At 48.8% G+C, this 27,752-nt stretch overlaps 1 protein-coding gene across 3 annotated transcripts in view; it reads left to right on the top strand.

Annotated features, from left to right (window-relative positions):
• Nucleotides 1–27,752, top strand: part of USP47 (ubiquitin specific peptidase 47) — a 2,970,466-nt gene that overhangs the window by 642,036 nt on the left and 2,300,678 nt on the right. For all 3 annotated transcript variants that reach the window (XM_069623643.1, XM_069623644.1, XM_069623642.1), the window contains one exon: nucleotides 21,307–21,456. In XM_069623643.1, coding sequence (XP_069479744.1) covers nucleotides 21,307–21,456 — 150 coding nt within the window. The remainder of the gene's footprint in view (nucleotides 1–21,306; nucleotides 21,457–27,752) is intronic.

Genomic DNA, 27,752 nt, shown 5'->3' with positions numbered 1-27,752 from the left:
CAACAGCCGGCTCCACAAAAAGTTGGCACTAGCCTTTCAGGAAGTGAATGGGGAATTGGGGTTGTGTGACACGGGTGCACCCAAGAAAGGCATGAACCCCAGCTACACGTTTTACTCTAGACCCCATGCTGTTTTCTCACGCATAGACTATATTCTGGTAGACTCATCACTGCAGGAAGAGGTCGCGGGTGCTGGGGTGGAGACCGTCCCCTGGACGGATCATGATATGGTTAAGATTAGGATCGGCCTCCCCCCGGCCCCTGTAACCGGATCCCGTTGGAGCTGTAACGATCTTCTTCTACATGACAAGGAAACACGCCAAACCCTCCTGACAGCCATAGAAGACTATTTCACCCTTAACGACAACGGGGAGGTTAGCGCCAGTGGAGTATGGGAGGCATTTAAGGCAACGATTAGGGGTACCCTGATCGGCATCGGAGCGGGGAAAAAAAGGGAGAGGGACCGGGAAGAGAAGGATTTGAAAAGCAAGATAGAGGCCATTCAACCGGGCGGTAAACTAAAAACACAGATGTTTCCTGGGCAATGGGAGGAATTGCAGAAGCTGCGCACCAGATTGGCCGACCTTCAGGTGGGGCAAATGGAAAGGAAGCTCTCATTCTTGAAACAAAAGTATATGGAAAAGGGGGAAAAGGCCGATAAGATTCTGACCTGGAGACTCCGCGAACTTAGGAGTAGCAGGAGAGTAAATTCAATCCGCTCACCGGATGGGAACTCAACCGCAAGGGACTCCAAAATAACTGACCAATTTAGGCTATACTATGAAAAACTGTATAGCTCAGATTATGGGGGGGACGGGATGGATGTTGATAGATTCCTGGATTCCCTCCCTGTCCCGGGCCTACTCCCAGAGAAGGCAGACACCCTGGAAATCCCCATCTCTCCGGAGGAAATCGTCGACACGATCTCCTCCCTAAAGAGTGGCACTGCCCCGGGAGATGACGGCTTCTCGGTTAAATTTTACAAGACCTATAGATCTACGCTCGCCCCCTTTCTGGCCAAATTGTTCAACTCTGCACTTAGTCAAGGTACCCTCCCGCCCACGATGATGTCAGCCTTAATAGTGGTCTTACCTAAAGAAGGCAAAGACCCAGCTTTTTGCCAATCTTATCGCCCCATATCGCTGCTAAACACCGATGTTAAAATATTGGCCAAACTTTTGGCGAATAGATTGGCAAAACTCCTCCCTACCCTCGTACATGGGGACCAAGTGGGCTTTATCCCGGGGCGCCAGGGGTCAGATAACATAAGAAAGACTCTCGACCTTATGCACGAGGCTTCCGAACAGGGAGTGGAGGGATACCTCCTTTCGCTCGACTCGGAGAAAGCCTTCGACCGCGTCGAATGGCCCTACATGATCAAAGTTCTTCGGAAAATGGGACTGGGAGATAATTTCTGCGGGTGGGTCGCGGCATTATACAACTCGCCCTCGGCGAGAGTGTTAGTTAACGGGGGTACTTCAGAGCCCTTTTCCCTTTCCAGGGGCACCAGACAAGGATGCCCCCTATCACCCCTTTTATATGCTCTGGCCATGGAGCCCCTGGCCATAGCGATTAGGAGCGACCCGGAAGTTACGGGATTACGATGTGGTGAGTGTGATTTTAAATTGTCCCTATTCGCAGATGATATACTCTGTTATCTGACTAACATTCATAGATCCCTTCCGAGGCTGTTTGACCTTATACGCTCCTTTGGCTCCTTTTCGGGGCTGAGAATAAATGCGTCCAAATCAAGCATCATGCCCATGGGCCCGGGAGAGCTAGATATCGGAAACAATACCGATATTCTGGGGGTTAGAATCGAGCGAGAATCCACAGTTTACCTGGGCACCTGTATTCCCAGAGATCTGTCACATATATACCAGAGCAACTTTCCTGATATTCTCGCCCGGGTTAGTAGGGATCTCAAGAGATGGGCTCCCCTCACACTCTCCTGGATCGGACGCATGGTTACAGTGAAAATGAATATACTACCTCGCCTTCTCTATCTCTTCTCCGCCCTTCCCATTGTGATACCCGAGGCCTTCTTTGACGTGCTCCAGTCTCGTGTCCTACAATTTATCTGGAATGGCAAAAGACCCAGGGTTAAAACCTCCACTCTGACCCTCCCAAAATCCCAGGGTGGCTTTGGTCTCCCCGACTTTAGACTCTACTACAAAGCAGCTCAGCTTAGGGTAATGTTGGAGCATATGAGGGACGACATGCGCACGTATTGGACCTACATTGAAGACAACCACGCTCACCCGAAAAAGGTCAGGGACTACCTATGGGCCTCTCCCAGGTCCCTCCCCCCACAGCTCAGGACACATCCCACTCTTGCAGTCCTCTGGTCGCTGTGGAAACCCAGTAAAGCCAATAAATTGTTGACTTCGTGGCCCTCTCCACTGACATCGCTCTGGGGCCCACCCATTGACCTGGGCAGGAGGGGCTTCCGAGACACCCAGGCTTGGTCCGACATGGGCCTGGAAAGAATCTCCCAACTCACACGGGAAGAAGGCTTCATCGAATACGATAGCTTGAAGGAGGCCCTGATGGATAGGCCCCCCACGGTTTTTGAATTTCTGAGGCTCAAAGGGATACTCACCCAGCCACTGTGGTCCGGACGCCTTAGTCGCCCCCTCACCCCCCTCGAACTTATTCTGGCCAAGAGTACATCGCGTAAAGGTTCGTTGGCTAAATTCTACAGTGTACTGAATACGGCGGACCTAGAGGGTAGACGACCCTTCAAGCGCATATGGGAAGAGAGGATGGGAATGTCAATAGATGACCACACTTGGAGGGCGGTTTTTAAGTGTATTTTCACGGGTTCCCTATATACAGCAGCCATGGAACATAACTTTAAAATCCTACACTCTTGGCATCGCCCCCCAGCTTTGTTGTCAAGGATGTACCGGGATGTTTCCCCTTTCTGCCCCAGGGGGTGCCACCAACGGGGAACCTGGTTTCACATGTGGTGGAACTGCCCGTCCATACAGGTTTATTGGACGGAACTACTTAGCTGGATTAAGGATATTGAGGGTTATGGTCCATCGCTGCACCCATTGGAAATCCTACTGGGCTCCCCCATGCCGGAGTCGGAAGTGAATGCGTTCCCTAAAGTCATTGGTGCTATGTTACGGGCAGGAAGGCTGGCACTCGCACAAAAATGGAAGAGTGGCCTGGCCCCTTACAAAGAGGAGTGGCTATGCAAACTTAGGGCGATTTTCAGCTACGAAAAACTTACTGCATTAGCAAATGACACTATGTCTGACTTTACACAAGAATGGACAGCAGTGCTGCTGCACGACGATTGTACCTCTATGCGTTTATAATAGAGGGATTGTACAAAGGCTTACTCTACACAGGGTCTCATGCCCCTTGGAGGCCGAGTCTGACCCTGGCCTATCTTTTTCTTGGTACTACCCCACTGTTTCAAGGAACATGTTTTACTACCAAGTGCTACGCAAGTGTACTCCCTTATGCTTAAAGTAGTTGCATCTTCTCTAAATCTGGCATGCTCATCGCTTGGGGGGAGGGAGCGGGAGGGGGGAATTGGGATTGGGAGTTAAGATAATGGGGGTTTAAATCAGAAAATGTTACCGACAATGTGATTTCTTTTGCATTAATTGCTGGTTGAAAGGGCCGCGAGGTCCACTTTGCTATGTCCATTGTCAATAAAAACATATTTAAAAAAAAGATAACTGTAGGAATAGCGTGGGCGTCACCTCTTGGGGCTTTCCCCAGAACACGTAAACTTAAACATGTAAGCAAACTAAAAGATTTGGCGTACATACTGGCGAAGCGTAGGATTGCCATGGGATGGAAGGCGTGTCACAGACCCAGGATTGAGATGGTGGAAAGACCTCCAGAAATGGGCAGAAGCCGAAACTGTAGTATGGCAGGATGCTAGGAACATGGGGGCGGGCAGACAGAGGGGGAAGAAGCAGAAACTCTGATAAGATGGAAACACCTAATAGCTACACTATTTGGGTCCACACAAGAGTGGTCAAGCGACCAGGACCCGGTGGAGAGCGCGAGTAGGGAAACCACTTTGCAAACTACAGAAGTAGATCACAAAGAGATGTAGGCTTGGGGGGTGGGGAGGGAAAGGGAAAAGCAGTCAACAATGATTGTGGTGTTAAAAATTTGATATATTGTAAGATGTACTGCAAGTTTGGTTGTTGATTGTTGGTTGTTTGGTTGACATAAAACTAATAAAAGAAATTAAAAAAAAGAAATTCTGATCTCGGTTCACAGGGGCACTATTGTTGACTCATCCTTCAGTAGGGACGGTGGCATGCACCAGGAGCGATGGATCTTTTCTGTGGTGTCCATGGTTATTTCTAGCAAGACTGGTAAATGGTCAGTAATGGTTCATGGAAGGATGCAGCATTCACTCACACTTGGGATTAGTATCGGGGAAAGAACCCAATAGTCTATTCAAGAGCTTGTGTAGTGCACTGATGAATAAAATGTGAATTCTTTCAGTGCCGGGTGCAGTTCCCTCCATGCATCAACCAGTGGAGTTTCTGCCATGCCTTGTAGTATAGCTTTAGCTGCTCTGGAGTGGGATCTGGGGGGGCCAGCTGATCTATCCAAGTCGAGATGTAGGATCGTGTTAAAGTTCCCTTCCCAGATAATCTCTGCGTCCCCACTAGGAGCCACCAATGTCATGATTTGAAGACAGAACTCAGGGGTGTCTATGTTTGGTCCATATGTGTTCACCAGGATAACTTCATGGTTGTGCAGCGTTCCCCATATTATAACGTATCTCCCCTCTACATCCACGCATGACTTAGCTAGATGGAAGCCGGTGCAGTGATGGATGATGGTGCACACACCTCTGGCCTACGTTGAGTACCCGGTTCTGATCCTCAGCAGTCCCCATTCTCTGGCCAATGTGTCCACTATTCTTGCTGTTGCATGCGTCGCCCCTTGCACTGGGTTCTGTATCTGTACACATACAGCCCCCCCTTTTTCTTCCTGCACTTATCAGACCTAGCCTGTCTGCTACCTTAAACCTAGCACTTGCAAATTATGGCTGCATTACCTCTGATTGTTGCCTTTATTATTTATTTATTGTTATTTATCTGTTTCTCCTCTGCTTCGCACTTTCCACTTCTCCCCCTTCCATGCACTTTTCCCCCTCCCCCTCTCCCATGCACTTGCGCGTTCTCAGTGTCACTGGGCCTAGTAAGATCGCGGTTTTGTTCTCCCATGTTCCCCTCCCTTGCCCTGTCGCGCTCTGAAACACTTGTGTACGAGCGCAATAGAAATAAAATATCAATATCAATCCTGCAAGAATAGTATGTCGACTTTGTGTCGCCTAGTCTGTGCTAGTATTTTCCTGGCCTTTATGGGATTCGCCAGGCCCTGCACGTTCCATGACAGTAGTCTCACCTTATGCATTGGGATCAGAGGGGGTATAATGAGCTGCAAGTTTTTCCGATGGTGACCTTCTTGTTATAGTTTTTACTCCCCCCCCCCCCCCACCCCCCCCGGTCCTCCCTCCCTCACCATCCCTCCAACTGGATAGTGTATTCCCCCAACTTGGTTTAACAGTCTGAATCAGTAGGTGGCTGTTTGCATCCACAATTTACAACTTCGGGGGCTTGCCGCCTAAGTGTGTGACGCAACTTTGGTTTACAGTGGGTTTGGGTATGGCGGCTCTTCCTGGCTCGATGGGGCTCTGTTTGAGAGTAGGCACTTGGGGCTTTCCAGGATGTGCTGTTCAAAATAGGCCATTGCTTCACTCTGTGTTTAAAAAAATGTGCTCTTTCTGCATTCTAGAGTCGTAATTTGATGGGGGAACAGCATCGCATGCAGAATTTTCTTATCCCGCAGTGCTTTCTTTACTAGCTCAAATGTGCGTCTGGCTGTTTGGACCCCGCTGGAGAAATCCGGGTAGTCATGGGTCGGAATGCCTTTCTCCCGTGATAAGCAAAGGATTAGGTCGTGGTCCCTATAGTTTAGGAGTTGCGCTATTATTGTGCGTGGTGGAGCTCCTGGTTTGGGGGGGGCAAGGATCTGTGGACTCTTTCTATCAGGAAATACTGCGAGAACTGGGCCTCCGGGAACCGTGCCCGAAGGACCTCCTCCATGCATTTCCCATTGGAACATTTTAGTTTTTTTCTGCCACCCCAACCACCCTGATGTTTTGTTGGGATCGTGATTCGAGGTCTTAGCATTTCTTTTGGATGGATTTGAGGTTCTTTTGCATCTCTTCTATTACTGGTCGACGTGAGCACCTTCGAGGATACCCTTTACTCTGTCTCAGCCACCCTGGCGTTCATTTTGTGCATGTCTGCTCTAATTGAGACAATGGTGCTACCTATATCGTCCAACTTGGAGTTGACTGCTGCAAACCCAGCATGCAGGACACTCATATAAGGGTTCATGTTTGATTCCGTGTGTGACTGGAGCCCAGGGACAGAAGTTTGGGTGTATCCCGGGGCCACGTCTGTGCCATTTGCGCTGGTAAAGGCATCCATGGGACCTTTGCTCTTGTTACCACTGGCCCCTCTTGGCATGACCCTTTTGGGTAGGTGAAAGGCTGAGGAGGGCTGGGCGCAGTCCTCGTCGGGATGTCTTGACCGGGACTTTTGGTGTGTCTGGCAAAAAGTTTGAGCTTGGCGACCTGCTTGGTCGGGAACAGAGCCCTTTGTGTTTCAGGTACTGTAGTTCCTTGTGTGGCTTTGATGTGCCAAGTTGTTGTGATCTTGCTGGGGAGAACGCTGCGACGCAGTATGCACTACTCCATGTGGTCGATTTCACCCCACTGGCTCAGGGTTGCGTGGCGTGAGGAGGGGTGTTTGTACTCGTCTACATTTGGGCCCAGTCAATTATTCCTTGTATGGGGCACGCTCTCGTGTAGCTGTGCAATTTGTGCGGATTGACAGTCCGAGGGCCATGCTGTCTCCCCTGGGGCCGTTAGTTTTGCAGTGCGTCTACGGGCTGCTTTCCGGTTCCACTTCTTGTTGTTGCAGTGCAATGGGATTGATTTGCGGGTCCCAGCTGGGTTTTGGTTGAGGCAGTTCAGGCTCTTAAAGGTATTTAGCCTGGGGCTGGAGTAGGCAGCTGGGACCGCCCAGGGGGTGTGAATCGTTCAGGAGGACTTAACAGAGCTGGGCTGTGGGTAGTATGGCAGGCCCCCGCGCAGGTATGTTGGGGAGGGGAGGGAGAGAGGGGGAGGTGAGAGGGGAGGGGGAGGGAGGGTGGAGGAGGGGGGGTAGGGGCGGAATGGTCTGCAAGGCTGAAGGCGGCCCCGGGGATGCACTTCTGCATATACCTTATGTGCTTCAGGCCCCTGCTGCCGGGGCTCTCCCTCTCTCCGTTCGTGTTATGCGGCTGAGACCCAGGGGGAGCGGGGCGGGCGCAGAGGAGCAGACAAGTTGTGTTGTAAACACCAACACATGTGTTCTTGACCCGCTGCTACTCGGCCTCCGCTTAGTCCTGTCCCAGATGCAGCCGCTGATGGCAGGCAGGCAGTCTTCTCGGTGCTCCGCTTGAGCATAGCTGCCTCGCGGGTGGTAGGGGTGCGCAGCCACCCCTCCTCTGCCAGGGATACTCGGCCACCAGGATGGCGTCGGCGGGGTCTCACATCACTGGCCACTGCCTCTGTGGGTGACTGGCCCAGTGGGGTCCGCAACCACCCCCGCCTGATGGGACAGTGCGTCTCAGTACTCCTAGCGGTTTTGGCGCGCAGACTGCGGGACGGTCTCAGGGCTGTCACACAGCCTTCCTCTCCTTACATGCTTGTTACTGCACGGATCACCGTCGGATTTCACCTGGTGCTGCCCATATAGTTCCTCTGTGCTTTTCATGTATTTTTAGTGCCAGCAATCACTTCATGCCGCAGGATATTGCTCTCAGGATCTTGGTAGTTATGGAGCTACCACTTCAGGTGGCCATCTTTGTCGGCGCACAACAGCGCACCCCCACAGAGGCTCATTTCTGATTATGCTTGTTTCATGGACAGCCTGGATCTGGTGGATCGTGGCCTGCCGTAGAGGAAGGTGCTCTTTAAAATTTAGGGCAATGTATTGTAGGGGTGCTGTGATCCCCAGGGTAAATCATTTTGACTATCTGGGGGTCAGGTTTTCTTCCAACTTTGGCCCGAAGCTGCATGTTAGTAAACAGGCTGCCCGATTTAAGCAGGCAATGGGAGGCGTCATCAGGTCAATGGGCCTGTTTAGACCTAAACCAATTGACTTGCTGCTGAAATTGTATAATGGCAAAGCGGCCCCTGTCGCTAGATTTGGGATGGCGCTGTGGGGATACTCCAAAAATAATTCCATCCAAGTAGTGGAGAATCATTTCTTCAAAAGAAGAATGGGCCTGCTGTCCTTGGGTCCGAATTCTGGTGTACATTTAGAATTGTGCTGCATATTAATTGGGTATGTGATTTCTCTACATTCATTTGTTCATTGGCACAGGTCAGGGGGCAATGAGAAAGCAGCCCTTATTCATGAGATGATAAATGTTATGATTGCTAAAGATATCTGTGGAAAGGTTCTGTGGTTGTCATATTAAGAAACAAACAACAGAACTTAACATATCTGTATCAACCTCTCGAGGTGATGTAAGATTGCTGACAAGCCGTTTTTTTTGTGATCATGTTGGGTCCAAGAGAGAAACCCAAGAATAGAGGGTTATTGACCATCATGTCTCCTGGTAAACAGAAGTATTTGCTGTGGGCTGAGTCTTCAGCGGAGCGAGTCCTCCTAACAAGAGCCCGGTTTGATTGTGTTTTGTTACGGGCGGTGGTGGGAGCATGGTCTGGGGTTGTTGCCAATCAGGCTTGTCCTCTGTGCGATGCCCCATATAAGGATCTCGCCCACTTGATGTTTTTAATCCTGCTTATGGGGGAGTGAGAGGCTCTGTATTATGTCCCTTGCTTTGTGAACTGGGCTTGTTCAATATCGGCCTGACCTGACTTTCTTATTATGGGTTGAATCTTCACGTTTCGGAAGGTCTCTTTTAACCTATCTAAAATCAGCACTTTATATCAGAAAAAATGTACTTAGTAATATGTCATGTGAGAAACCTGAAGGTGTCTCCCTAACTAGTCTCCGGGGATCTGTCATCCAGGTGGCCAGGACACAGCCATAGCTATTGGATCCAGTTCCTCTGAGTGGACCAGTGAGCAAGGATCACCTGGCTTGGGGGCGCGGGGGTGGGTACAACGTCCTTTCATTGCCTGTCATTGCAACGGCAGGCATTTCAAAGTGTATATTATAACAAAAACCTTCATTGAATTTTTTAAGGGGGGTGGGAAAGGGCAGATAAGGGTTTGAGGGGGTAGGGAATAGGTAAAGATGCGTGGGGGAGGTAGTTTGGGGGAGTAATCCCCCCCCCCCAAAGAAAACAACAACAAAAAAGTCGAACCTTTTTGTTAGAATGTACACTTTCTAATGCCTGGCGGCGTAATGCAGGCGATGAAAGAACATGGAACCGATGTCGGGTGTGGAAGTGGGACACAGCCGTGTGAGACGCTGTATCCCCCCCTTCTTTCAACACCTTTTCCCCATCTTACCACATAGGATATTCAGAAACACTGCCCCCCCCCTTTTTTCCACACAAACACTTTCACCCATCGTGGAAGACAACACACAAACACCAAAGCCATTTACCCGACATGTCCCAACGTCAGAGCCAGGCAAAGTCAGGCAATCGACCAGAATCACACATACCTGACGGCCCTTTCCCTTCCCCCCAGAGATAAAAGTTGGAGCACAGTAAGAGCAAGGCAGACCACATGATAGAGCCAACTCAACACAGCAGTTCAAGAGGAGGAGAAAGACGGCGCAAACAGGAGAGACGCAACCTTGCTCTTTCCAAGGCAGACCCGTGAAACCTTCACAGAAGTAAAGTTAAGACTGCGAACAGTAGCCAGCATGTATTGCAGCAGATGTCAACGGTTCACAAGGCCCTCCTCTGCTGATAACCAAGCAGAGGGGAGACGCTTGACATCGTGGTACCGGCCTTGACTTGAGAGAAAAGAAAAGCTGAGCGGTTCATCACAGCCAGTGAGTCGAGGGGAGAACCAATAAGAAACCAAACTGTGTTTGAACAAAAGTAGCAAAATCAGTTAATTGAAGAAAAGTACAAAGAACTGTTATTTCCATATGAGAGGGGAAAGCCAGCTACATGGGTGTCGGCTACCACACAGTTGCTTGCTTGAGAAACTCTGGGCGAATACCCTATGGTTGAAACTACTGTTACCCGAAGGCCTTGAACGGCGCAAGTGACTGGGGTGGAAGTGGTCATACGGGGGTTTAGCAAAATTCTCTATACAGTCGAAAGTCTTTGACCAGCAAGTAAAGGTGAAGTTAAGGGAATTGAATCCCACATTTTGTGAATTGCAAAAGCTGGCAAGAATAAACCCTACGGAGGGATGTCGATGAACATGGTGCAAAGTCTAAAGTCCAAATATACAGTGTGTTGACAAGAATGAACCCAGCAGAGGGATGTCCACAGTGAACTGTTTAAAAAAACATTAAGACTGGTGAATACAAGAAAAGCCATAGTGAACCCGACTGAGGGAGGCTGATGATCATGACGGATCTGCACCCGGAAGAGGAGAATCCAGGGGTGATAAGGAATCGCCCAACTTGCAAGCAGAAAGGATCTTTTGTTTATCTTTGAACACATCAGATCCTCGGAGGCAAGAGACCTTTTTGTAGAAAAGAGTCTTACCCACCAAAGGTACTGAGAGTGTAGCTGTAGTCTTGTGCCTGGAAAGCTCGAGCGTGTGCTTTGCTCCAAAGTCCCGCCTTGTCCCATGCTCAAAACGTGGGGAAGGGAGACCCTGGCTACTGCATCCTGACTTATCATTTATGAACACTTCTTTCGAAGGGACTGTGTCCTCCGACGTATTCCTCATCTTAGATATATGTCCGTCCAGCTCTGCTGGCCTCGGAAATTTTTTTCTCTCTAGAGGGCGCTGTGCATCGATGTCCCTCGACAGCCGCAATATCGACGTCGACGTCATCCTGCCTATAAAGGCCGCGCACAGCGTCCGTTGCTCAGTTCCGTTTTTCCGCGCTTACTCAGTGCCTCGGAATACCGTTGCTCAGTTCTTGTCAGATTAATTCATATTTACCTCGAGTTATTCGATCCGTACTCGATGGCTTCCTCGTCGGAACCGACAACTCCTCGATCCGGCTTCAAAAAATGCCGAGATTGTGGGAAAAAGATGTCGCTGACTGACCCTCACAGAGTTTGTCTGTGGTGTTGGGGAGCTGAACACCATTGTTCGGAATGCGAGGACTGTATGTCCATGACAGCTAAGCCCCTGAAGGAGCGTAGGGGGAAGCTGGAGAAAGGTAAGACTTTTAAAGCTTCTTCTTCGTCGACGAAGTCGAGACACTCGTCTCCTCGTCACCATTCGCGCTCCAGGTCTCGGAGTGGGTCCCATCACTCCTCGAGATCGAAGCACTCGAAGAGGAAACGTCGAAGATCCCCTTTTCCGTCTTCCTCTTCCTCTGTTTCGCCAAAAAGAATCCCTTGCCCCACGAAACATAGTTCCCAGGCTGAATGGGAGGAATTCTGCAAAATATGATGAGCGTCTTTGAGAAAGCGGCCTTGACCCCCTCGAAGACTGCCGAGAGCGATGCTCTGGTCGAAAGACCCGAAGGTCAAAAACGCAGCGAGTCGCAGTACCCGGCGAAGGAAACCTCTCGAGCGCGTCTCGAACCCTCGAGTAGGACTATGACCTCCAAACCTTCCTCGAAGGTTCCGTCGATGAGGGTTCCGTCGACGCCGAGGTCGGTGTCTTCGACGCCGTTGTCGAAGGGACCTTCGACACACGGGTCTGTCGACTCGACGCCAGCTTCGACACCGGCGTCGACGCCAAGAAAAGTCACGGTTATGACACACCCAGTAACTATCCCCAGGTCCTCGACGTCGATGGCTTTGAGATTGTCGAGTAGAATTCCAATTCTGTTGAGGTCTTCGAGGCCTCCGCCTTTGTTTTCGACGCCACGCTCGAAGCCTTCGACGTCGACGACATCGACGTTTTCGAGGCCGATAATGACAAGTTCGGCACCCTCTACCTTGGAAATGGATTTACTCCATTTATGAGTTCAGAACAATTGAGAACTATGTCCTCAATTTTGGAAGAGGGTGAATTGTCTGAACAGGAAGACAAATTTGAGTTGCAGGGACCTGTAACCCCAATTAGAGAGGAATTTTCCTCTGAAGAACGCAGGTTAAAGGATCTTCATGATTCCTTACATGAGGCAAGTGGGTTAGACACTTCCCCTGAGGTGGAGTTTGCTAGGCCAGACCCGGGGGAGCATGCTGAAACCCCCTATAGAGCCTTAATGGCCAGGATCACAGAGTTCATGGGGTGGTCTGCACCTTCACAATCTTTCCAACAAGATGACCTCACGGATATTCTTGACAAAGGCCCACAGGAGGATCCTGTGGTGCCTTTTCATAAAGCTCTTCAGAGGAAGATCATGACAAACTGGGAAACTCCAGATGTCGTACCAGCAGTAAATAAAAAACTGTCTACAAAGTACAGGGTATCTTCTACAGACCCGGAGTTTTTGTCTAAACACCCATCCCCAGAAAGTCTGGTGGTACAGGCAGCATCCTCTACCGATGTCAAGACGGCTTATCCTACCGTCCCACAGGACAGGGACGATGAGAAATACGATGCTATGGCTAAGAAAGTCTTTTCGGCATGTAGCATGGCGTTAAAATCTGTTAATGCTACCTGCACCCTTGCTAGGTTCAGCCATACACTTTGGGAGTGTGCTTCTACAGCGGCTGACTGCATCCCGGAGGGAGAAGAAAGGGATGCGTTCCTGAATATTATACAGGACGGTAAAGACGCTATGTGCGAATCCCTCCAGACGGGCATTGATTCGGCTGACAGTATCAGCAGAGCAATGGCGGCAAGTACATCAACCAGGAGATTCGCTTGGTTGAGAAAGTCTGGTTTTGCCCCAGATGTGCAAGCCAGGCTCTTGAACATGCCATTCGATGGCTCTTCTTTGTTCGGGAAAAAGGCGGATGACAGTTTAGAGAAACTGCAAACTTCAAAAGCAGCAGCAAAATCCCTAGGAGCTGCAATCCGTCAGACTCCTTTTCGTCCCACAGGAACCTCTGCGAGGGGCAAGTCCTTTCGCTTCTACTCCGCATTCGGAAGAGGTAGAGGACAACCGGTTCAAAGGGGACAAAGAAGAACTACCCGAGGTGGACGGGGTAGATATTCAAAAGCTGCAGCAACAGCAGGTGCCTCTTTACCATCGGCATCTGCATCAGCCGTCCCAAAACCACTCTGAGGACTTCCCTCACAAGACACCTGTAGGAGGCAGGTTGACTCAACATCTGGCGGTATGGCAGGCTATCACGTCAGATGCTTGGGCATTGGAAACAGTTGCCCAAGGTTACTGCCTGCCTTTCCTACGTATACCTCAGTCATCCACCGGGGATCAGCTCTCAGAAAGCTCCAGATCCGCTCCTCTTGCAGGAAATTTTGGACCTGCTAGAGAAAGGTGCCATAGAACCGGTACCTGTAGCGGAGAGGAACAAGGGCTGGTACTCCCCTTACTTTCTCATTCCAAAGAAAGACGGAGGACTGAGACCCATCTTGGACTTGCGAGAATTGAACAAATTCTTCAGAAAAGACCAATTCAAGATGGTCACTCTTTCTCAGATCCTCCAGGCCCTTCAGTTCCAGGACTGGTTGGTATCTCTGGACCTTCAGGACGCTTATTTCCATGTGCCTATCCATCTCAAACACAGGAAATACCTGCGGTTCGCAATTGGCAACTCTCACTATCAATTTCGAGTGCTGCCATTTGGGCTGACCTCCGCCCCGAGGGTCTTCACCAAGTTAATGTCGGTAGTGGCTGCAAGTCTAAGGAGGGAAGGGATTCACGTCTACCCCTACCTGGACGATTGGTTGATCAGAGCTGTATCTTCGGAACAAGCTCAGATCCAGCTAGATTATGTTTGCCACTCCCTTCACAGACTGGGCTTCTCCCTCAATTTAAAGAAGTCACAAATGATACCATCGCAGAGACTCCAGTTCATAGGAGCGATCCTGGACACTTCCCTGGGAAAAGCCTCGCCACCAGAGGTGAGGGCTCAAGATATTCTACAGATGGTTACCAAGTTCCAACATGCCCAACGTCTCCCAGCCTTCGAATTTTTGAGGTTGCTAGGCCTCATGGCATCCTGCATTTTCCTAGTGCCAGAGGCTCGCTTGAGAATGAGATCCCTCCAGTGGGCACTGAGGACTCAGTGGTCACAATTCTCAGGGAGAATGACAGATCTTCTTCAGGTTCCCGACAGAGTAGCTTGAGACCTTCAGTGGTGGGCCTGTCAGGAGAACATTCTGAAAGGGGAACAGTTTTGGCAACCCTGGCCGGAGATAACAGTAGTCACGGATGCCTCACTCACGGGGTGGGGAGCCCACGCCAACGACTTGACCATCAGTGGTCGTTGGTCTCCATCGGAGTCCAGACTACATATCAACCTGTTAGAGCTGAGAGCCATCCGACTTGCGCTGAAGGCGTTCCTGCCAGCTGTACAAGGGAAGAACGTCCTGATAATGACGGACAACACGGTGGCCATGTATTACCTCAACAAAAGAGGAGGCGTAGGATCGCTACCCCTGTGCAGAGAGGCGATGCAGCTCTGGTTTTGGGAAATCCAATAAGGAATCTCTCTATCGGCAGTTCACCTAGCCGGAGAGAAGAACTTGACAGCGGACGCTCTGAGCAGGCAGAGCACAGTCTCCCACGAGTGGGAACTAGCTCAGGAAGTCCTTCAAGAGATCTTCGCCCTTTGGAGAACCCCTCAGGTAGATCTGTTCGCCACCAGCATAAACGGGAAATGCGACCTGTTCTGCTCAAGGGAATGTCCCCCGAGAGGAGCTCTGGGAGACGCGTTCATAGTGGACTGGGAGTTTCCGCTTCTGTACGCGTTCCCACCGGTTCCTGTCATTCCTCAAATGATCAGGAGGTTGAGAAGATTCCAGAGAACCATGATCCTAATTGCCCCGGATTGGGCCAGGAGAACGTGGTACCCGGACCTTCTAGACTTGTCCATCTGCCCTCCAATTCGACTTCCACTCAGAGAGAACCTACTCTCACAGAAGGGAGGTCAGGTTCTCCATCCAGACATCAAAACCCTCAACCTTCACGCTTGGCTTCTGAAAGGCTGAGGTACAAGGATTGGGACCTCCCTGATGATGTTATGGAGGTGTTGCTTTCGGCAAGGAGGCCAGAAACAAAGTCTTTATACCGCTGCCGTTGGAACAGATTTTGCAGCTGGTGTAGAGAACAGAATATCGACCCATTTTTCATGTGGTACACCAATGGTTTTGTCCTTCCTACTATATTTGGCAAATTCAGGCCTTCAAGTTGGCACCATTAAGGGCTATCTCGCAGCGCTATCCATCTTTAAGCGCACTGCGCAAGAACCATCCTATTTCAAATTACCCTTGGTTATACAGTTTCTAAAGGGGTTAACCAATGTTTATCCCCCAAGACCATTCCAAGTTCCCCTATGGGATTTAAACTTAGTACTAACTTTCCTGATGGGCACACCTTTCGAACCTCTCCATTCTTGTTCGTTAAGCCTTTCGAACCTCTCCATTCTTGTTCGTTAAGATTCCTTACCCTTAAAACTGTTTTGTTAATAGCACTTAGATCTGCTAGAAGGGTGAGCGAATTACATGCTCTTTCTTGTAAACCCCCTCACACAATATTTCACAAAGACAAAGTTGTCCTGCAAGTGAAGCCTAATTTCCTCCCAAAGGTGGTTTCTGAATTCCATATCACTCAGAAGATTACCCTACCATCTTTCTATCCTCCTCCTCACCCGGGGAAAGAGGAAGAGAGGTTACACAGGCTAGACCCTAGGAGGGCTTTAAGTTTTTACATTAGTAGACTAGCCAGGATAAGGCAGGCAGACCAGCTGTTTGTAGGTTACGCAGGTCACAAGCTGGGGTTACCAATAACTAAGCAGACCATTTCCAGATGGATCATTCTAGCCATTCTGGAATGTTATAAACTGGCAGGGAAAGAGCCCCCTCAAAACCTTAGGGCTCATTCGACCAGAGGTATTGCAGCTTCATCGGCCCTCAAAAGAGGCGTGCCGGTTAAAGACATCTGTGCGGCCGCTACACGGTCGTCTGTCCATACCTTTACACGTTTTTACAATTTGGATTCCTCCTCCAGTCAAGTGACTAGGTTTGGAAGGGCTGTACTGCATTCTATTCATCAATAGAAGACAGCGTGAAGTCAGTACTCCCTCCTCCAATAATAGAATACTGCTATGGGAGCCTATCTAAGATGAGGAATACGTCGGAGGACACAATCCCTTCGAAGAACAATTTACTTCTTACCTTGTAACGTTCTTTCGACGGGATGTTCCTCCGACGTATTCCTCATCGACCCTCCCATCCATCCCCGCAGTTCTACTTCCCTTGTTGATGCAGCTTACGCTCCTTCAGGGTGATTAGTTTAGCCAAGAAAGTATTATTGTGGGCTACAAAACGGAACTGAGCAACGGACGCTGCGCGCGGCCTTTATAGGCAGGATGACGTCGACGTCGATACGGCGGCTGTCGAGGGACATCGACTCGGAGGACGTCGACGCGCAGCGCCCTCTAGAGAGAAAAAATTTTCCGAGGCCAGCAGAGCTCGAAGGAGATATATCAAAGATGAGGAATACGTCGGAGGAACATCCCGTCGAAAGACCGTTACCAGGTAAGAAGTAACTTGTTCTTCTTTCTTGTAAATCCTTTCCGCACACTCTTGGTATTTAGTAGTAGGATTGGCAAAAGGTATTTAAGTATAGGCACTTTTTATTTGACAACACACCACTAGGACTGCATTAATTTTCATTTGATGGTCGTAGCTTGCTCCCATCTTCGCATTATGCTTAGATTGGGCATTTTTCCAACCTGCATATTCAGTTTAATAAACGCCCTTGAACTGTGATCACTTGTCTGTCTTTACTGTTGCCACCATGAGTTCCTTACAGTCATGATATGTGGTTTTGTATGGTTGTTAAACATTTTATGGTAGGGTGATTGATATACTTCTTAAATACTTTATTCTTGCCATTCGCACTGATATGTATTTTATCTCCCTTTTATTTTGTACATCTCCGAAATAAACATTATGATGATGCGGAGTACTGAGTCAAAGAATAAGAAATGTAGTAGTTGGGCCATGCCATACAGGGAAGGGAAGTGGAACCAAAGAAGTCAATAATTACTATCGGAATGACACTAGCACCAGAAAATAACAAATTGTTACAATGTTTTAATATGGCAGAGTATTCTGCTAGGTTTATTCAAGATTTTTTGAATCAGATTACAAAAATGCCCAGACTGGCAACAAAGGGTGTCAATTTCCAGTGGGATGCAAATTGCGAGGAGTCCAAATATGGCAAGGAAAATTAGCCCAAGCATCCTCACTTTAAAACTACAAACTGGGAAGAAAAACAGTAGTAACCATGGATGCCACCTAGAAACTACCTGATGCAACACGTGGCAGAAAGTCAGGTATTGCTGTTGAATCAAGAGTATTAAGAGACACAAATCAAACTACTCGATAATAGTAAAAAGAACTATTGGCAATCCAATGGGCAGTGGAGATCTGTCCATTATTTTGGGGCACGAGATTTGAAGCCTGATCATATCATAAACCGTCAAAGGAGATATGTACTACAAAGGGACTGGACAAGGTATCATCCAGGATTAGAAAAGACGTTGAATCATTACAGTGGTATAATACAAAGGTTGTATACCTACCTGGCACAGCACAAAACAAGGCTGCTTAACGAGACCAACAAATTTAGATGATGAAGAGCAGGATGACTAAGCCCTGATGATTGAGCAAGTGGTTGTGTCAAAGGAGGAGTGGGAAAGGCCAATATAAAATGAGTCGATAAGTGAAATATGAAGGGTTTGGAAATGGATGCGTGTGATACGTTGTATACAAATCTGGGATATATGTATATTGATAAGGGAATCTGTTTGAAAGAACACTTTCTATATCCTCTTACACCCATATCTTAAAACAAACAGTCCTGAAAAAATTGACAATGTAGTGTGATCTAATCGAAAATATACAAAACACATATCACTATTCACTTGCTTGTTGTCTTTTGAGATTGAGGGAGTACAAATGCTTGTTTGTCCACATCCCACAAATGGTAGCGTGATTGGACAGAGATCGAACGAATTTTGAAAAAATGGCCTCACCCTCACATCAATTTATCTGCAACCAGGACCAACAACAAATCCCCTCTCTATGCATCCTGGCACCTGGAAGAGGGATTCACTGGGGAATGCCTTCTCCCTCACATGGTCACGTAAGTTCCTATATGCCTTCCCGCCAATACCCTTGTTAGCCAGGGTGCTGGCGAGCGAACACCCCTGCAGCATGATCTTAATAGCGCTGGCATGGGCCTGGCAATTCTGGTATCCGCCTCTCCTACAAATGATGTGTTCAACGCCCATCCTTCTCAGAGTGCACGAAGCGCTGCTAACACAACAGGCAAATCTTCACCATGGCCCAACATCGCTCACTCTCAGGGCTTGGTTGCTGAATAATGAAAATACGCCAACGTGACATTGCCAGACAAATGTTGGGATATCATTGGAGCCGCCAGTGTGTCTTCCACACGCAAATGTTATGCAAATAAATGGAAACTGTTGACAACCTTGTGTGGGACACAGCAGCTAGACTTGCTGCCGGTAAAAGTATGCAAATTACTGCCGGTCACAGTATGCAAATTACTGCCTTACCTGCTCCACTTGGCTAAAGCGGGCCTCTCTTAGGCTTCTATCATGGTTCATCTCTCAGCCATCGCATCTTATCCCAGAGGTTCTGTTGCTACATCCTTCGCCTCAGACCCTGCAGTAAAAAGCATCATGAATGGTTTGCTGAGGACCTTCCCATCCGTGCCAGCACCTACTCCAAGATGAAGTCTCAACACAGTTTTGACAGAATGAATGGCTCCCCCTTACAAGCCCATCCGCAAATGTGATGTAAACTTCCTCTCATGTAAAGTCGCCTTCCTGGAGGCGATCACGTTGGTAAGATGAATCAGCGAACTACAAGCTTTGTCTATCGATCCTCCATTTACGGTCTTTCGAGTAGTCTTCAGCCTGCACCCATGGTTCCTTCCCCAGGTGATGTCGGCTATGACTGCCAGAATGCATTGTACTGGAAACTTTTTTTCTGCAATCCTACCTCCAGCGCTGAACAGGACCTACGCTCGTTAGACTTCTCGCAAGTACTTACATTTGACTTGCAGTGCACTAGTGCTATTAGAGCGTTTCTCTGTTTTTTTATTTTTTATTTGGTTTGCAGGGTCACATAAGGGCCAAAGCATATCTTTGCCGAATGGGTGGTGAATTGCATTACCCATTGCCACAAAATCAAGGGAAAACTGCTTACCCGCCCATCTACTGCCCATTTAACCAGAGGGAGGGCAGCTACAGAGGCTTTCCAGGCACGAGTGGCCATGAAGAACATATGCAGGGCGGCTACCTGAGCATGCGCCATACATTCGCCAAGCACGATTGTTTGGAAGAGGACGCTGGAAGGTAGTCAGCTGTCTGGCGAGCAGTTCTGCGACTCCTGTTAGCGAAAGGTAGGAGCAGCCATTGTTTTTTCCCTCCTTCCCTTCATGTTTTAATCATGCATAATGTGTTCAGGGTACTCTCTGTGGGTACTATTATTGACCTAATGTGTGCTTCAATGAAGTAGGTGGCATGCGTCCACTGCTTGGTATTCTATTCAAGCATGTCAATCAATCTTTGAAAGATCCAATGCTGGACAAGTCTTAGTTACTTACCTTTAACTGAATTTCTCCAGTATTGCTCTCTTTCATAGATTCACATGCGCCTGCCCGCTCGCTCGCTCCCCGGTGAGGCTGCGCCTAAGGCAGGCAGTCATTATAGCGGTCACTATTAGGGCTCAATCTGAAGATGGCTGTCTGGGGTGGAGCTTAAGCCCTGCCACCTCATTGGTTATGGTCAAAAGGGACCAAAGTGAGGTGGAAGGACTACAGAAGTGAGTGGCTTTCAGATATCATTGGCAATGTACATTGCTTTTTCCTATGAAACATTTTTAAAATTGCAGAGAATTCCCAGTCTGATGGGGAATATTCAAACATGTGAAACTATGAGATACCAATGCTGGGGAAATACAGTTACAGGTAAGTAACTTAAGACGTCCAAAAAGGTTTTAGTGGCAGCAAATGTGCAGGCAAGCCTTTGACATCCATCTTATGCCAGTATAAGTTGCATGCAATTAAATGACTCCACCGATGGTAGTACCACTCTGTCCGCTTCTCCAAAATGTTCCCAGCATTGGACCCCTGCTGCTGGCATGGATGTGGTGCCAGGGTGGATTACTGGCACAAGTGGTGGTACTGCCCCAGGGTTCAGTTCTTCTGGTCTGAAGTCCTGGATTGGATCAGGGATGCAGGTGGAGGTACATATGCACTGGAAGCCCTGCTCGTGGTGTTTGGGCTGGAAAGACTAGTGGAAACCTGGGGGGGGGCGGCCTTCATCCTTGGTCCACTTTCTCCTGCTGGCATCGCAGGCTCGCAGGGCCAGACACTGGAAAAGGAAACGCCTCCAACGGTGCGGGAATGGTCGACCACAGCCTAAGATATTTACCTAATGGAAAAGATTTTGGCTGCGCTACACGAGAGTAGTGCCCAGGTGGAAACAGAATGGCTACAATTCCACAATGCGTTCCAGTAGGGGGTGGGAGGAACAAGCAAAAGGGAGAAAGGCCATCGGGCCCGATACATGTAAAGCTTGGGCGAGGAGCGCCATAATGACAATCGTGGCATATTTGGAGCAGTTATGGCCCGGCCCACCTGACCCGAGACGGTTTATCGTAAGCATGCCCCAAACACTAGTATCCAAAATTTATAATCACCTGTATCAGGGATGGTGGGGTTGGTCGGGGATGTATTAGGACATGCTGTCGACTTTCCACTCTAAGAGGGTACCTCCCTCAATTTCTCGTTTTGAAATATTGTATGATCCCGCAACAATCTAATAAAAAGAAATAAAAAAAAGGTTTTAGTGAACAAGTCTACTGTAAATATTATAGGTCTGTTTGGATTGTCTTCCTATTTGAAGCATCGATGTTAACACTTGATAAAAAGATTTGCTTGGCCTTTATCATATCCAATTTCATCTCTCCAAAGTAACATTTTATAGAACAATCTGTTATAAAGCAACAACTTTTTTTTGAAGAATAACAAAAGTCTTGGTGCTAATGTAATGGAAACAATTTCTGTTGCTGCAGGCAGATCTAATCAATCAACTGTATCAAGGCAAGCTGAAGGACTACGTAAGGTGTTTGGAATGCGGCTATGAGGGTTGGCGTATCGATACATACCTTGATATTCCACTGGTCATCCGGCCCTATGGTGCCAGCCAAGCATTTGCTAGTGTGGTGGGTACCTTTTTGACTGGTTGCTTGTTTATTTGTGCTTACAGAAAACATAATGGGATATTAGTAAAATTTCACATACTGAGGGTTCCCCAATATAGTACTATTTTGGTGGTTCTATTTGGGTGCAAAGCTGGTTAGCAGACACTGGGGCATTCATTAAGTATTAACTTTCAGAAGTACGTATTGTTACACCATGCTGAAACTAAAAGTTAATACAATAAAGAATAACATTGAGGGTGCATGGGTACGCTTAAAGGGCAGTTGCATTTATTTGTCCTATTTAAAATATCTAAACAAATATGACCCACGTTCTTAGAAGTGTTCTGCTGGAATTCTTAACTAAATTGTTTAGTGCATCAATAAAGTGTTTAGACCTTGATGAATGCCAAATGATTTCCCCTATTGTTATAGATGCTAATATCCAATTTAATGACACAGAATATATTGACTTTGAAAGAATAAGGGCCTGTCTGTCGCCTTACTGTGACTGTATTTCATGTGTGTTATTTGGTCATTTCTGTAAGCCAGTATAGAACTGCAGATCGTGAAGTGCATGTTCATGTAAGCCAGTTCATGTAAGTCTATCCCAATTAAAGACTTGAGTCCTCACAGGGAGCCAGGTGCATACATAAAAACACGGCTCTTAATGGACCGTTCTTGAAAGGATCTTAGCCTCCGGTGTCACTTAAAACACAAGCAGTTTGTTTACTTTGTAGAAGCAGTGCTTCAGGAACATATTTATTGGTGACCATGGCAGAGTAGACAGAATGGAATTTTCTGGGTGCTATAATGTGGCCACAGTTTGCTGGGCCACAAAAACTCCACATTACAGTGTAGTGCACACTCCCGGGCAGTGGTCCTCTATGTTCTGGTGGCTATGACCACAGCTTTTGCACCACAGCTGGCAGGAACAACGTTTAAGGAGGCTGCCCCATGGTACCATACAGCATCCAAAATGGTGGACTTCCAAGTCTTGTTAACTTTCTTAGACTGTGGCCACTATGGACCTGTACAGCAACGTCTCTGGCTCCGGGTCTAGATGGAAGCGAGGCACCTCCGGGAAGAACAGTTGCTTCCTCCTGTTTCCTTTCTAATTACTATAAAGGGACATTTCAAAGAGCAAGGTGCATCGTAACATCAAGTTCCACACCCACTTTCTTATTAATGACCTTGCTTTTTAATTATTTACATGTTTTGTCTGATTGTCCCTATAAAATCTGGGTTTGTGTTCCTTGCTCTGCATTTCCAATTAATGGTCATGCATCGTTGTACTACCCTCTTCCCTGCCACCTCCTTGCCAATTATCTCAAAGGGTTTTCATATGCCTTTCCCCTTTGGTGCATTTCTCCCTGGTCACCTAGAACCCCTGGGTGGTTCAGTGGTACCAGGTGACCAAGGGTTCAGGAAAGGGAAATTGCATTATCGTTTTTCCCAAAAGGACAAGGTAAGTTCAGCCCCCAAACAGAGATGGACCAATTGCCCTAACTGCCATCCAAAATCTGACAGTTGAAGTACAATCCCCAAAATCCCCCTTTAGCAGGTATAGGGGAGTCCTACAAAGGAAACCTTGGACTGAAACCAAAAGAAGATCAAAGTGGAATATGTTATAAGTGCTCTCTCTGGAAACACCCTTTCTTTGACCGTTTAGAAAACGAGGAAGGATATTGGATTTGATAGACGTGGTTGATTTTTTTTAAATAATAAGCTGAGCATAGAATTTCTCCAGCATTGGATCTTTCATGGATTCACATGCTTTGAATATTCCCCGTCGTCAGGCTGGGAATCCCCGGTACATTATATAGACCCTTTCCCGTAGGAAAACTTTTTCGACGCTTATGCGTCCTATCCACCTCGTTTTGTATCATGCGTGCCCGTGCCGTCAGGACGTCATGATATAAATACAGGCCCCGCCCCCGCGCTCCCTCAGATTTCAACCGTCTTTCAAAGCAGTGGGATCTTCGTGTTACTACTAGTGATAACTAGATTGTTTTTTTGTCTGTTTCGCGTAAGCGAAGTTCAAATCTGGAGAATTATGTCTGGAAAGGCGTTATTTCGCCCATGTGCAACCTGTGGCCTCAAAAAGGTTTATGAAGGAGACGGCCACATGGACTGTATCTACTGTCTCCACCCGCACCACACGGCGGATACATGTGAGATATGCCAGGGTTTCTCCCAAAAAACCCTTAAGGACCGTAAAAGAAGGCTGGTCGACTGGCTTAATGACGGAGCGGGTGCCTACCCGGCTTCGGAAGTTGGCTCCACGGCCTCCAGGAGCAAGTCGGAGCCTCCATCGAAGAAGGTGCGGCCAGCAGAAATTCGCCCTGAGGACAAGCATAAGGGGAAACATGCTGGATCCTCCTCATCTCATAAAAAGCCCTCCTCCTCCTCATCATCTAAGACGGAGAGGCTGGCGCTGTCTAAATCCTCCTCAGGGGACCATCCCAGGTCTTCCGTGAGTCGAGAAGCTTCAGCCGGGAAGTCGGCATCAAAATCGACAACGAAGTCTAAAGGCTCGACGACGACGACTTCCTCGTCGACCTCGGTGTCATTGACGATGCCTATTACCGTTCAAGCAGCAGCGGTTGGGATTCCTTCGTCGACGGAAACTCAGTCTATGGCTTGGCTGCCTGAGGTCTATGACCCGATCCCCCCTGAGGTCTTACTGCAGCCAGACACGGCCTGCTCGGCGGAAGGGGAAGGTGACATGGTTCTGCAGCCATTGGATTTAGGCTTACGGCCTTCCACGTCGACGACGACGGCGACGAGTGCGAGCGGGGGTATGGTACCTATATCATCCACGTTGCTGAACCCCCAGACAGTTTTGTCTCTGGATGTGCTTAATACTCTTCAGAAGCTACTACAGCGGCTGGATACCCAGTTCCCTCAACCTGGGACGTCATCGTCACTTCTGTCTGTACCTTCCGTCGACGAGCAAACTTGTACGGCTCGCTCGTCGACGAATCACCCATCGGCTCCCCAGGCGGTAAAAGATCGTCCTCGAGCTCAGGAGGAGGGTGAGTTGTCGGAGTCCGACTCTATACATGATGACTCTGGGTCAGACATCTCCCTGTCACCGTCGAGGGACCCGACATGGAATTCGGATGTAGAATTGGAGTCTACGAGGAGCCAGACACAGCCATCTCCCCCTGATGATGTGGGAGCCTTCCATGCAATGATGGGGAAAGCGTGTTCCGAATTCGGCTTGATTCCTGAGGAGCAGAGGAAAGACTGTTTCCTTTTTGACCATATGGGTCAAAGGAGAAAATCGGTATTTGCCATCCCAATCCTTGACCACGTGTGGCAAGAAGGTCTCAAAACGATGCGCCATCCGTTCTCGGAACCAGCCATAAAGGGACGGATCGAGAAAAAGTTTAAAGCTCCGGAGTCCACTCCAAAATGTCTAACATCACAGCCTTTGTCTGACTCGGTGGTGTCGGCGGCAGCAGCTAGGAAGGCCAGGGTCCAGCAAAAATGTTCAACGCCACCGGAAAGCGAGGCTAGGAGGCAGGACGCATTTGGAAAGAAGGTGCTCTCGGTCGGAGCGACGACAGTAAGAGCAGCCAATTCCTTAGCGATCGTGTCACGATATGATAGGGAAATGTGGCACAAATTAGCCCCTATCCTAGAACACCTGCCAGACGAACACCGAAAAGCAGCTATGTTACTGGTGCGGGACGGCGAGGAGGCCTCGAACCACGCTATTAATATCGCAGTGGACCTAGCAGAGTCTGGTTTCAAACAAATCAACCATGGAGTAGTGCTTCGTCGACAAGCGTGGCTCAAATGTACTACTTTCCGTCCTGAAGTACAGTACAAAGTCCTGGACATGCCATGCGAAGGGGAGCACCTGTTTGGCGAAAAGGTTGATGAAGCGCTGAAAGGGATGAAAGAAGACACGGATACTGCTAGGTCCCTCGGCGCCCTTCAAACGGGTAGAAATTTTCGCTCTTTTCGCCCTTTCAGAGGTGCTTCTGGAAACTCCCGCTTTGGAGCCTCGAGGGACCGTGGATTTAACAGGCCCTCGTACGCTTCACAAGGGTTCAGACGAGCGTCCCAGTCGGCACGTGGAAGCAGGGACTATCAAGCCTCCAGGCGGCGAGGCTCAGGTCCGTCGTCAACGAAGAACAAGCAAACCAGCAACCAATGACGGCCTTCGGAACGTCCTGGGGGGTCGAGTCTCTCATCACTTCGACCGATGGAAATGCATCACCAAAGATCGATGGGTCCTAGACACGATTCGCATGGGTCATGCGCTGCAATTCAAAGACAAGCCTCCGCGTCTTCCTCCTTTATTCTCGACACAGCCCCACCTCCAAATCCTACGACAAGAGGCGGAGCTTATGTTGCGAAAAGGGGCGGTAGAGAGAGTTCCTGTGGCACAGGAAGGCCAAGGAGTTTATTCCAGGTTCTTTGTTGTCAAAAAGCCAAACGGCAAATGGAGGCCCATTCTCGACCTGAGGGTACTCAACAAGTGGCTAAAGAGCCAAAAATTCAAAATGCTAAAACTCCAAGAGGTTATCAGATCGGTGCAACCCATGGACTATCTCTCTTCACTAGACCTTCAGGATGCTTATTTTCACATCCCAATACGCCCACGACACAGGAGATATTTAAGATTCGTCGTCGGGAGAAAGCATTTTCAGTTCAAGGTCCTCCCGTTCGGGCTCAAGTCCTCCCCCAGGACGTTCACCAAGTGCTTGGCCCCTATAGCGGCCCATTTAAGGAAGGATGGTCATCATGTCTATCCATATCTAGACGACTGGCTAATCAGAGGGTCATCCAAGGAACAAACACGAGACAGTCTACGAGCCACAATGTCCATCTTACAGGAACTGGGCTTCGCAATAAACTTCAACAAGTCCTCAGTAGAGCCTTCGAGGACCTTGGTCTTTCTAGGAGCGGAGTTTCATACGCACACAAGCCTGGTGAAACCATCCAGCGAAAGAATTCAGAAACTTCAAAACAAGGCGTCGGAATGGAGCGGCGGTACCAGAGTCTCTGTGCGCAAGTACATGTCCCTGCTAGGGACCATGTCGTCCTGCATTCCGTTAATAAACAACTGCCGTCTGTTTATGAGGCCTTGCCAGGAATTTCTAGCGGACCGTTGGGCACAGAGCAGAGGTCGCTGGTCCGACAGACTGGTCGTCGACGAACAACTAGTTCAAGCACTCGGCTGGTGGAAAGTGTCTACTCACCTAACGAGAGGGATGCCTCTACTGGAACCAGAGTTCCAAAAGACGGTGGTGACGGATGCATCGCTGAGCGGATGGGGAGCTCATCTGGATATGTTACAGGTACAAGGCCAGTGGTCTTTGCAGGAGTCCTCCCTGCATATCAACCTGCTAGAACTGAGAGCAGTGCGATGGGCTCTGAAGTCTTTTCTTCCGCAACTGAGGGACTCGGTGGTGCGTGTCATGACGGACAACACCACTACGATGTTCTACTTGAGGAAACAAGGAGGGACACGTTCCAGGTCCCTATCGACAGAGGCACAGAAAATCTGGCATTGGGCCCTTCAACACAACATACAAATCTTAGCATTTCACCTACCAGGAGTGAAAAACGTGGAAGCCGATGCCCTCAGCAGAGAAATGAACGAAGTTCACGAATGGGTGCTGAACGACCAACAACTTCAACAAGTATTCAAGGAATGGGGACACCCTTCCATAGACCTGTTTGCAACGAAGAACAACAAGAAATGCCATCAGTACGCAAGCAGATGGCCTCAGCAGGGCTCACTGGGGGATGCGTTCTCATTCCCATGGACGAACAAATTCCTGTACGCATTTCCTCCTTTTCCCCTTGTCAGGAGGACGTTGCAATGGATCCTCAGGTACCCATGTCGGGTAATTCTGGTGGCCCCATACTGGGCCAGACAAGTGTGGTTTTCAGACCTACTACACTTAGCGGCGGCGGAACCGATGAGATTCCAGAAGACCCCCGACCTTCTGTCTTGACAGGAGGGTGTCGTTTGGCATCACGACCCGGACAGCCTCAAGTTGACGGCCTGGCTCCTGACTTCGCCGAATTTGGTCGGCTAACGATTCCGGAGGACTGTCGACGTATCCTGCAAGCGGCAAGAGCACCTTCCACAAACGCCTCATACGCGTACAAATGGAAAAGGTTCTGTCAATGGTGTGAGGATCAACCAGGTTTGGCCCCGCAATCGATTAGGCCGGAACAGCTCCTTCCATACTTGCTGTTATTAGCTCAAATGGGCCTGTCGGTGTCGTCAATAAAAGTACACCTAGCAGCCATTTCCAGGTTTACTCGTCGACGGCACTCGGCACCATTGT

The sequence above is a fragment of the Ambystoma mexicanum genome, chromosome 11, assembly GCF_040938575.1.
Source record: "Ambystoma mexicanum isolate Mex_15411 chromosome 11, UKY_AmexF1_1, whole genome shotgun sequence".
NCBI lineage: Eukaryota > Metazoa > Chordata > Amphibia > Caudata > Ambystomatidae > Ambystoma > Ambystoma mexicanum.
The sequence above is the reverse complement of the archived record's forward strand: the minus strand, read 5'-3'. Positions and strand labels throughout refer to the sequence as shown.